Source organism: Microplitis demolitor, chromosome 8, assembly GCF_026212275.2.
Source record: "Microplitis demolitor isolate Queensland-Clemson2020A chromosome 8, iyMicDemo2.1a, whole genome shotgun sequence".
Taxonomy (NCBI): domain Eukaryota; kingdom Metazoa; phylum Arthropoda; class Insecta; order Hymenoptera; family Braconidae; genus Microplitis; species Microplitis demolitor.
Window position 1 is genome coordinate 18,826,010 of NC_068552.1, and position 12,377 is coordinate 18,838,386.

The following is a 12,377-nucleotide window of genomic DNA, read 5'->3' on the forward strand; positions in this document are numbered from 1 at the left end:
AAAAAATACGCACACTGATTTTCAAATTCTATAAATGCGCATCTATTTATTTTTATTCAATTTACATTTCGTTCATTTATTTCAAAATTATAAAAATTGACAAATGTCTGCTACATTCCCAATATCCCAATAATGACAATTTGTAATTTTTAAGAGTATGAATGTAGCTGACAGTTGTCAATTTAAAAATATGAGAATAAAATAAAAAAATGCGCATTTATAGAATTTAAAAATTTGTGTGTGCATTTTTTTTATTTCTACATTTTTAATTGTTCAATTCGTTTATTTGTAATTTAAAATTTGTCTCATATCTGCTGTATTCACACTCAGAAATTTTAAATAAATAAATTAATTAAAATAATGAAATTTTAAAAAATGCGCGTACTAATTTTTAAATTATTATCTAAATACGAATTTTTAAATTTTTATTGTACTTACATTTTATTTATTTACTCAAAAGTTTAAAAAATTGACAACTGTCAGCTACATTCACACTCATAAAATAATTTAATTTAAAAGAAAGAATTATAAATCTGTAATTAAGAATTATAATTACTATTAAGTCCAGGCACTAATTTATTTATATATTTAATTTTTTCTGTGACTTAATTGCCAATAATATTTAAATTTTATATTTATTTTAAAATATTTAGTTCCAGCTGATGGTATGACAGTGGCATGCATAAAAATACAAATTTACTTTTATTATCTAAATACTTTTTGTTATAAAACTTGAATTTATAATTGTATACGTTGTAAGTATACAAAATTAGTACAACGTGTATATAGGCTGTTTTAAAAATACATATGTGTTAAATTTCAAATATGTGCTCAAAATAAAATAATTATAATAAATAAACAAAGCTTTTAAATATTTATTAAAATATCATAAAAATATATATCTACGAAAATAAATGAATGAAAAACATGGAGAGATGGATAAATTAGTAATTTTAATAGCGGCAGTCCATTTGTTATACTGTCCATTTACCAAAGTCGAAGAAAGTTTTAACTTGCAAGCAATCCACGATATTCTTTACCATGGTCATAACCTCGACGAGGTGTTTATCTATAATTTAAATATGAGAACAAATTTTCCATAACATAAATGTCTATATCCAGCAGTTATATTTATAAGGAAATTATTTTTTATAATTTTACAGTATGACCATCATGAATTTCCAGGAGTGGTACCGCGAACCTTTTTGGGATCTCTGGTGGTATCTGCATTCTCATATCCAATTGTCGCTACTATTAAATATTTTGGGTTGAATAAATTTTGTTCTCAGTATGCAGGTATGCGCTTTCATAAATTCCCATATTTATATATTTTATTTTTATGAGTATGAATGTACCAGACATGAGACAATTTATAAACTTTAAATAAACAAATCAATTAATTTAAATAATTAAATTTAAATTTGTAATGTTCTTTTTGTCGTCACTTATGTCAAGTCTTTAAAGCAGATATTTTTTCAGTGACAAATTTTTGATTATTTTATCAACACATTGATGCCTTATTGATGCCAAAAAGCCTCAAAACTTCTCTCTTATATGTCGCAGACATGTGGGCTACTTGGGTACATTTTATTTGTTTATTCAAAAATTTAAAAAATTGCCAATTGTTAGCTGCATTGATACTCATTTAATTTTTACTTTTACTATAAGTAAATGAATAAATCATATTTACTCGCTCATCATGATAATTATTTTCAGTGAGAGCAGTTTTAGGTTTATTAGTTATTTATACTCTAAGATTATACCGGCAAACATTGCAAAAAATATTTGGTATTGAATTGACAAATTGGTTTGTCGCAATTATGGTGACGCAGTATCACTTTATGTATTATCTCAGTAGACCTTTGCCAAATATTATGGCAATGCCTTTAGGTAATTTATCTTTAATTTAATTCAGCTATTAAGCCTGCACTTAAACAGTCAATTAATTAAATTAATAATTACAGTTTTGTTAGCTCTGCGTGGGTGGTTGGAACAAAGTCATATTTTATTTATATGGTCATCAGCACTAGCAATTATTATATTTAGAGCAGAATTAGCATTACTCTTGGGTTTATTTTTATTATATGACATAGCATATAAAAAATTAACAATACCAAGGTAAAAAACATATTTATTAGTAATAGAACTAAGCAATAATATTCCGGTCCATGAAATAAAAATTACATTAGTGACCTCAAACTTGAATTTTTAATTTTTTTAAAAAAAGTATCGATAAATTTTTGTACTGTCACTTTCTTATGGTAATTAATTCTGAATTACTAATATATTTATTGCCGTAAAATGGGCAGTGACATGTGAAAGGTCTATCAGAAGTTTTAAAACTTTCAATAATTTAAATTTACATACTTGTTGTCCGATTACTATCGAATAATATAAAACTCCAACGCATGTAAATGCATAATAATAGGTTACTATTCGCCTCCAGTTACTATTGGAATAATGTACTAAAGTTCACTAGACTTTTTTGGCTCCGATCGTATCAATAGAAAGTTGGAATGTGCAAATAATTCGAACTTAAGGAATAATTACAAAATTTTCTTTTAATGACTTAAAATTGTATTTTCCAATAATTCAAATTTTTATCAGAAATAAATAGAGCTCTGGCATGAATTTATGAAAAAATGATTTTTTGTTACTTTTAAAACTAAGCTCTCCGTTAAATAAAAACTTAATATTTTAAAAAGTGCATTTGGAAATGCTCTAGCTCTAGTCAAGCGTTGCCATATAGCGAGAGCTGATCATAATTTTTTAAATTCAAATTGAGTCATTTAAAAACTCACAAATAACTCAAAAATTTACGGATAGTTTGAAAATTGACGAATAATTTGATTCGAATTTCGAAAGGTAGAAAGATAGAAAGTAGAAAGGTTTTGACACACAATCAAAGTGTTACTTTGGTCATGAAATAAAAATTATCACTTGGCTACCAAACAAAAGAATAATTAATAGGAATATTTTTATCCGGAATATTAATGCCTAGTACCGGTAAAAAAAAATAAAAAACTTTACTAATTGCAATTAATAATTTTTCAGAGTACTAAAAATATGTATACCAGCCGGCATATGTTCTCTAGCATTAACTTTAGTAATAGATTCATATTTCTGGAAGAGAATATTGTGGCCAGAGGGTGAAGTACTTTATTTTAATACAGTACTGAATAAAAGTAGCCAGTGGGGCGTATCCTTTTATGAAAATTATTTACATTTAAAGGCCTGGAAGAGAAAAAAAAATATTTTTCTTAATTAATTTACAGACATCTCCGTTTCTGTGGTATTTTTATTCAGCATTGCCACGTGGTCTTGGATTATCATACGTACTAGTACCTTTAGGAATGCTGTGGGATGCCAGAGTACGTGCACTTACAGTACCCGCAATAACATTTGTTGTTTTGTATTCATTTTTGCCGCATAAAGAACTAAGATTTATTATTTATGTTTTCCCGTTGCTTAATGTCGCGACAGCTTCCGCGTGTCAAAGAATGTAAGTTTGTTAGAAAATTATACTTTTACATCCTTATAAATATATAATTAATAATTATTTATATTTTATTGTCCAGCTGGAATAATAGAAAAAAGACAACGTGGAATTCATTGCTAGCGTTAGCAGTTCTCAGTCATTTTATTTTAAATGCAGCATTTACGATGTTCCTTTTATGTGTATCGAGTTCAAATTATCCTGGTGGACGTGCTATCACGAGATTACATCAATTAGAAAAAGATACTCCGTATGTTAATGTCCATATCGATACTTTTACTGCGCAGACTGGAGTTTCCCGATTTACCCAAATAAATCCAGACTGGAGGTACAATTTGTAATTTTATTTAGACTTGGTCTTCATTAATTATCTGAATTATAAATAATTATTATTGTTATCAGGTATTCGAAGCAAGAAAATTTGACGTATGATGATCCAGATATTTTACAGTTCACTCATCTGTTTATCGAAGCTAAAAGTAAAACTTTGTTTATAAATAAGCAGCCTAATTTTAAAGTTATCGACTCGATCGACGGGTTCTCACGCATTACATTAAATTACAAAATGATACCGCCAATAAGAATTGAAATGAAACCCATGATTTTTATTATGAAGAAGCCCGATAGTAATTTTGAACGACCTGTCAAAATGAAAACTAATTTTATTGACTTGGAGTCTGAAGAAATTTTTAGAGCTGACGAAAAAGAAAATGATGATGATGTAGAAGGTGAAGGTCAAGATGATAATGAAGGCGAAGAAGTAGTAGATGAAAATATTTATGAAGTAAGTGAAGAAGTTGCTGAAAAAAGTGACGAAAATGATTTTAATATTAATGATGATGATGTAGACCCACAAGTTATTGAAAGCGAAACGGTTTTGACAGATGATCGATTAAATTTTAAAAGTAGTGATAGAGGTAAACCATATCAATCAGTTAAAGATGAAGTTAAACAAATAGTAGAAATTGTTAATGAAAAACGAAATAATTTAGATATAATTTTTGAAAAAAATAATATTAATTCTCAAGTACCTGATGAATTAACAATAGATAATAATAATAATAGTTATGATGATGATGATGATGAAAAAAAAGAATCAGAAAAAAAGCCAATAGTGATAAATAAAAAAAAACTGATGCCAAAAAAAATAATAGTTAAGAATAAAAATGAAATGGAGACTGAAGTATCTAAAGCTGATAAAAAAATAGTTATTACAAATAAATTAAATGTCAATACTCCGAAGCAAAAGATTTCTGCAATAAAAGCTGAGCTGAGTGAACAGGAAAAGCAGAAGAAAATGAGCGAACCAAAAGTTGCGAATGTCAAAGAGAGCATACGTAATATTATCCAGCAGTTTAAAGAATTTGAAAAAGATCTTTCAGCATCGGCGGCGGGTAATTTGAATAATAAAATAAATAATTGGTCACGTAAGAAAAAATCAGTTGAGATAAATTATGAGAAGAGCGCTCAGTCATCTTCAGCGTTGCAGGATCATAAGACAGATGAATTGCCGGATGAGAATGATGATGATGAAGTAGCGGTACTGGGTAATGCAAAAGTATATTTGCGAGATGTCATTGATCAATTTTACGAACTGAAAGATGAGCTGTCATTCAAAGAGAACGACCAGTTCAGAGATATCGCTGATAAATTTGACGAACGGCCAATTACTGACACTTTGATATTGTTTAGCGAAGCGCTTAAGGATTTAGTTCAGCAGAGAAAAAATAAACAAAATGAAGTTACACTTGAAGACAATGATGTAATTAATCAATTTGCCGATCGGTTTGAAACTCCCGTCCCAATTACAGTTGAAGCTGATAATTCAAATGAAAGAAAAATTAAAAAGCCAGTTCTCAAAACCCGCGAAAAAAAAATAATTAAAAATGTCTAGTTAATATTTTTTAAAATTTTATTAAAATTTAGTTGAATTGTTATTTAAAATTTTATTTGTAAAATTAAATTATTTAAATTTTCGACGCAATGAATTATGATAATTAATGAATTATGTATTTTAATTATAAATATTTTTCTCAAAGTGCCTTAATTACTGTATAAAATTTTTTATTAAAATTAATTACGCAAATTGTCATGTTTATAAATATAAATAAAATATATTGTTGAGTAATTTTTTATTGTTCATTATATTTAAATAAATAAATAAAAACTCAATGGATTTTTTATCTTTGACTTATCACGTAATATCGATTGTTTTAAATAAAAAGCGCGATGGATATTTATTTCTCATTAAAAGTTAACAAGATAAATGGTTAATGTCAGCGACCCGAAGAAAGGAAAGGTCACTGGGGCTGTCTAGATAATCACAGGCTTGCGAATAGGTAATAACTTTGTTATTATACTTTTTTTTCACTCGCTTCCTCACTCTCTTGCTTCCTCACTCCAATCATTTTCGGATAAGATTAAAAAATAATTTTCGTTCGGCCACTGCCGCATTAATGACGAAATGCGTCAACTTATTGCAGTATTTTTATTGTTTTGTTTTCAGAGAGCACTTTGCATTAACAAAAAAATATATATTTATAAACTGTATTAACATAATTAATATTAATAATTAGCAATAATGAAAATCGGTTTCTTCGGTGGTGGAAAAATGGCCCAGGCTTTAGCAAAGGGATTTATTAAAGCCGGTATTTAAACAATTTATTGCAAACGTACTTGTGTCATATTATTTTTATATTTATTGATTTTTCTACAGGCCTATGCAAGGGGGACTCATTGATAGCGAGCTGTTTGCCCAGCGATTTAAAAAGCAAACAGGCATTCGAGGTAAACATATATAAATAAATTTTTAGAAATCAGATTTAAAAAACAAACGAGATTTTTTAAAATTAAGCTGTTAATAAATATGACAGAATATGATTATTTTTTTTATTTACTTACAGACTATCGGGTCGAAAGTTGTTTTTTTGAATAAAAAAGTTGCAGAACATGGAGATGTTTTAATTATTTCAGTAAAACCACAAGTTGTTGATAAAATTTTACCGGAAATAAAAACTTGTGATAAATTAATTATTTCAATAGCTGCTGGTACATCGATCGATAATTTAGAAAAAGTAATTATTTATGCTACAATTTTTTATAAAAATATTCAATTACTCAACTGTCGTAAGCGGGGTATAATTTTATTAATTAATTTAAAAATAATTGAAGCATTAATTGCAAATAAGACAATTGGTGTTAAGTAGGTGTCAAATGAAATTTTATAAATAAATTTTAGCCTACAAAATTTAAAAATTCTAATTTCATTATTAACATGAAGATTTTACTGAAATTTATTATGAGTGTAAATGTAGCAGATATGAGACAACTTATAAATTAATTAATTAGAATAATGAAATTGAAATAAAGGCACGTATGATTTTTTAATTGTCAAAATACGTATTTTCAAATTTCTATTCTACTTACATATTATTTATTTATTCAAAATTTTTTGAACTGTCAACTGTCAGTTAAATTCACACTCAAGTGAATGTAGCAGATATAAGAGAACTTATAAATTTAAAATAAATAAATTAAAATATTAAAATTGAAAAAAAGGCGCGTACGGGTTTTTCAATTGTCAAAATACGAATTTTAAAATTTTTATTCTTACATTTTATTTGTATCGAAAAATTTAAACAATTGTCAATTATTAGCTAAATTCACACTCATAAATTTATTTAAAAAATTTCGTTTCCCTCCCAATTGATAACTGAAAGTAATTTTTTTGAAAAAATCTATACTTTGGCGGAATTGATCTGTCGTCTTGTTTTTAATTAATGCTTCAATTATTTCTTAACTAATTAATAAAATTTGAATACGTTTATGACAGTTGTCATTGAAAATTAAAAAAAAAGAGAGGACTGTCTGAAGATGCTCTTAATATACATATTAATTGATCACTTATAATTATACTAGTACTTATTATTTAAAAACATTTAGAATTTACCAAAAGGTACACCAGTAATCAGATTAATGCCAAACCTACCAGTATCCATTGGTTATGGAGCGACAGTATTTAAAAGAGGATCGTTTGCTAACGACCAGCATGCAGATTTAGTTAAAAAATTATTTACATCAATGGGAATATGCGAAGAAATCGATGAAGATGAAAGTGTTCTGGACACAGTAACAGCTCTCGCGGGTTCGGGACCAGCCTACGTAAATTACAATCTTATTTTATAAGTAATTAGTCCTGATAGTCATGGTAACTTAAATTATATCGTAGGTCTACATGATGATCGAATCATTGGCAGATGGTGCGGTAAAAATGGGAATGTCCCGTCAGTTGGCATACAAACTGGCAACTCAAACAGTTTTAGGAGCTGGGGCAATGGTCAATCATCACCAGAATATAAGCGGAGGATGTCATCCAGCTCAGCTAAAAGACGATGTCGCATCTCCAGCCGGTTCTACAATAACGGCAATTCATCATTTGGAAAAATACGGCATGCGGTCAGCTGTCATCGGAGCTATCGAAGTTGCGACTTTAGCTTGCAGAACATTTAGCAAAAAATAATATATATATTATTTATTATTTATATTTATAATTATGAGTAATGTTCGCACTTCAATGTAAATTCGCGGGTTTTTTCTCAGTTGCGCAACAAAATATATTACTGCCGTCTATCGGTAATTTTTATCAGTAGACAATTTATGTACACGTGATATTTTTTATTTTATAAACAATATAGTAAATAAAAATAAATAAATTGATAAATCATTGATGACAGATGACATTAATAAAGTTAATTATTCTTTAATTATTTTGTTTTCTTTAATTTTTATGTGATGACTTTGCATGAATTAAATTTGTAAACAAATTATTTGAAGGTTATTTAACTATCAGTTTATTTTATAAACGTAATTAGTAATAATGAGTTTTATAAATATTTTCGCTAAACAATCTAGGTATTTATTTAAGTACTTAATTAAATTATTTAATTTGTTTACTTATTTAAATTTATTTAATTTTTTTTAGAGTATTTTTGAATCCTGTATTGCGACCATGTACTGCAGTAAGAAATATTTTTACTGATATTACTCCAAGTTGTTTTAGAATAACGGATGCTCTGTTGTAAATATTTAATTTGTTTTTATAATTTAATTATTGCAACTATAATTAATTAATTAATTAATTTTTTTTAATGAAGTGGTGAGCCGCTGAAAAAAAAGAAAAAATTAGACCCTGCAATAATAAAACAAAGACAAGATCGTAAGCGTAGAAAAATCGAAAAACAAATTCGTCGATTGGAAAAACATGCGAGACAATTCAAACCTATTGGTGAATGTGAAGTTCCATTCAAATTAATTGAGGAACAAAAGTAAGTGTCAATTTATTAATCGCGATACTTTAAACCGCAGATATATTTCATTAATAAAATAAATATGACAGATAAATTTAATTACCGAGTTAATGGATTTATTACTAGATCCACTAAATTATTAATTGAATAAGAAGTCAGTGGAGGCAAAATTTCCACTTTTTTATTCATTAATACTTTATCAGCAGCAATAATCATCCTGATAAAATTTAATTATTATAGAATTACAAAAAAAAAGCTCTAGCATAAAAAAGCACAAAAAAAAATTCAAGCTCCGTGCAGTTAAAAATTTTTTTATTTAAATAAAAGAAAATTATCTGCTGCTGTTAAAAAAAAGCTAATAACTAGGTACTTAATTCACAAATTATTTACTCAGACAAAGGACACGTGAGCCTCCAAAGCTGACACCTGAAATCCTCGAAGAAAGAACTCTGCTGTTCAAAGACTGGTGTCGTTACAAACATCGCCAGTATATTGAAGATCTAGAAACGACTGATACAATAATCTTATCACAGAAGAAAGCTCTGGAAGAGCTAAAAGCCGAGTCAGTGGATCTCTACAATGCGGCAATAGAGTTAGATTTATCATTGATGTCCTACGAAGCCAAAGGACCAACGTTCACTCCTCCGATTCCTAATTACCAACCTCCAGATGGCGATTACGTTGACGTAACGAAAAAATACGAAGGGGAGTAAATAAATATATTTACTTAATTATTTATTTATACACATATATGTATCCCCACATATATATAAATAAATTTTCGTCATCATAACTGTCAAAAATATGTATGATTTAGTAAAACGATGCCAAGGCTTGCGTGAATTATATAAATGTGTGATACCTTAAGTATTATAACTTATAACCAACTCATTTAGTTGATAATCGTACAGGCTTGGTAAATATTATTGAGCTATATTTAAAAAGATTATCATTTTTACATAAGTACATATTTGTATTCGATTTAATATCTATTGATACTTATTCACTATTTAGTTTGTATTATAAAATAAACTGCCTAGCAATTATTCAGTGATTTTGAAATTCTTAATTTTATCCCATTATCGCGGATACTCACCATCAGTAAATATCTTTATAGACATTTAATTAAAAATTTATGTACACGGAAGATAGTGAGTTTATTATAACACCAGACATAGGACACTCATTACCATAGTAATTAATAAAGTAGTTCATGTGGAAGAATAATATATTTAAAGCCGGTGAAGAGCGTACAGCAGGTGAAATAAAAATTTATCTTCAGTGACAACCGTCAAATTTCCTAGGACCTACTCATTAAATATTAATTTGAACCGAAGGTACTGAGAGTATAAAACCCGGGGACTAGGAAATTTTTTTATCACTCGCTGGCTCATCGTCCTACGGTTTACATAACTTACAATAGAATCCATAGACTTTTAGTTTCTAAAAATGTTTAAGCACCAGATATTTTATTACACTTCACTTAAACTGATAGTTATTATTTTGTCTACGTAAGTATGCTTGTAATTATTTTTAAATAATTATTTTATTATTTTTACTAGTATTTACTTTATTTCAGATTCATTTTATCATCGGCATCAATAATCCGTGTACGTGAATCAGAAAGACGTATCGAGTGTCCACGTGGCTGTGCTGGCGAGTGTGATAAGTGCGAATACGGAGTTTCAGTTTCACAGCAATGTGGAGTATTGGAGTGCAGAAAGGTAATTTGTTTTTTTTTTTTTTTTTTTTTTTTTTTTATGTATAAAATATTTAGCGTTACTAATTACAAGGACTTGCATTTTTGGTCGCCCTTTTAGCTTTAGGGAGCTTTCTAGAGCCATAAGGGCGTGTGATTTTTTTTTTCATTGCCGATCGTTTTGGGGATTAATTTTAAAGCTGAAAATTGAAAAAAAAAAAAAAGAAAATTTTAAAGCCAAAAGGGCATATAATTTGTCACGTGGTCTTAGGGCTTTCAAAATTTTTTTTTTTTAAATTCCGAATGAGAATCTAAGAGAAAATAGACATAGAAATTCCATACTCCCATAACTTACTCCAGTAAGTTACTTCTTTTTTTAGTTTTTTTCATTATTCGCACTTAGAAAGCTCTCCAATGCCAAAAAAAAGGGGGGGGGGGGAAATGTACCTCCTTTTGGAACTAGTAATGAAATTTAAAAACAAAAATAAAAACAATTTTTAAAATTATGTAGGGACCAGATGAACGTTGTGGTGGACATGGTAATGGAGCATGCGGAGACGGGATGATTTGCTTGTGCGAAAGATGTATCGGATGTAGCACTGATACTCTCGAGTGTTCAAGTACTCATTTCGATCATCCCTGCTTACCACCAGGAATCAATGACAACACCGACCCACGGTACTTGGACTTTAATAACAACCACATTTTCTATGGTTAAATTATTTAATTATTTATTTGACTCGTATTGAAACATTGCCGCTACATATGCCGCTCCCAGTATTTGACTCTAGCTCAGATGTTTTATAATTATGTGTATAGATATATATATAAATAAATGTATGCATTTATCAGTGAACCGTACATAAATATTCTCGCTCTGTCACTTATTATTTTATTAAAAATTATTTCACATCAGCACTCGACTAGAAATTATTTCTACTTAAGTGACTTGAAACTCTAGTAAACTACAATTACTGCAAGTGTACTTATTAAGTATAATTAAATGTAACTAAATTTCATTTTCGCTAAATATACATAAAGAAAATTAACATTAATTCTTTTTTAATTTTTCTTCACCCTCATCAAGACGCTGGTGATAATTACCGCTGGTGTAAAGCAAAGACTCAGACTTTGTTGGAATATTCTGCATTATTGTGATAGGAATCGAGCTTCCATTCCCAAAAACAACGTTAAGTAAATTATTTTCCAGTAATTTAATGCTTACTGGTGACGACAGTGGTGCGTTTGTGGTAATAGAAGCGGGTAAATTAAAAATAGGCTGCTGGTCAAAGAAACTCGACAGGTTTCCTAGATCACATTTTATCACTTTCTCTTCACTCTGCGGAGTAACTGAGCCATTGAATAATTTCAATGGCTTTGTCATGTGATCTTCTAATATTTTATCATCATCTTCTTCAATTTTTTCTGACTCATCGTCATCACTAATTAAATTTACTCCATTGTATTTTATTTCATCTTTGCCATTAATTTGAACTTTGTCATCCAGCTCGGGTTCATTTATTTCTTCAGTTATTATGACTCCTTCCTCAGTTGTCAATGAATCATTATCATTACTTACGGGGGACGAAGTAATTTTACGAATAGCAGCGATATCATTATCAACATAATTGTAATTATAAATTCCTGGTGTATGTGATTGCGTAAGCGGATTCAATCCAAAGTCAAAAAGAGGAAATCCAATTGTTGGAGGAACATCATCAGTACTATTGCTCAGTATAATGATACTTTTACCAGTAAATTTATCATCTATACGTTCATTGCGGTCAGCAATAGTCATATGTCCATCTTGGGTCCAGTTTTTAAGAACCTGATTGTCATCTGAAGAGTCATTTTCATCTTCACTATCATCTTGCTC

General features: G+C 28.6%; 4 protein-coding genes across 4 annotated transcripts; all 4 read left to right on the forward strand.

The window, feature by feature from the left end:
* Positions 1-730: 730 nt before the first annotated feature.
* On the forward strand, positions 731-5,586 carry LOC103572453 (dol-P-Man:Man(7)GlcNAc(2)-PP-Dol alpha-1,6-mannosyltransferase). The gene is made up of 8 exons (XM_053741623.1): positions 731-1,061; positions 1,164-1,296; positions 1,717-1,890; positions 1,965-2,118; positions 3,055-3,199; positions 3,276-3,502; positions 3,579-3,824; positions 3,899-5,586. Exons 1-8 carry the CDS (start codon positions 915-917, stop codon positions 5,388-5,390), a joined length of 2,718 nt encoding a protein of 905 aa, XP_053597598.1. The 5' UTR covers positions 731-914; the 3' UTR covers positions 5,391-5,586.
* A 302-nt stretch (positions 5,587-5,888) lies between these two features.
* Positions 5,889-8,028, forward strand: LOC103572389 (pyrroline-5-carboxylate reductase 1, mitochondrial). The gene is made up of 5 exons (XM_008550990.3): positions 5,889-6,144; positions 6,213-6,283; positions 6,400-6,570; positions 7,439-7,657; positions 7,725-8,028. The coding sequence occupies exons 1-5, from the start codon at positions 6,078-6,080 to the stop codon at positions 8,013-8,015; spliced, it is 819 nt and encodes a 272-aa protein (XP_008549212.1). The 5' UTR covers positions 5,889-6,077; the 3' UTR covers positions 8,016-8,028.
* Positions 8,029-8,158: 130 nt separating this feature from the next.
* LOC103572390 (39S ribosomal protein L40, mitochondrial) lies at positions 8,159-9,856 on the forward strand. Its single transcript, XM_008550991.2, has 4 exons — positions 8,159-8,407; positions 8,478-8,573; positions 8,650-8,820; positions 9,197-9,856. Exons 1-4 carry the CDS (start codon positions 8,373-8,375, stop codon positions 9,513-9,515), a joined length of 621 nt encoding a protein of 206 aa, XP_008549213.1. The 5' UTR covers positions 8,159-8,372; the 3' UTR covers positions 9,516-9,856.
* An 80-nt stretch (positions 9,857-9,936) lies between these two features.
* Positions 9,937-11,478, forward strand: LOC103572393 (neuroparsin-A-like). Its single transcript, XM_008550995.2, has 3 exons — positions 9,937-10,313; positions 10,382-10,526; positions 11,013-11,478. Exons 1-3 carry the CDS (start codon positions 10,252-10,254, stop codon positions 11,217-11,219), a joined length of 414 nt encoding a protein of 137 aa, XP_008549217.1. The 5' UTR covers positions 9,937-10,251; the 3' UTR covers positions 11,220-11,478.
* Positions 11,479-12,377: the final 899 nt, after the last annotated feature.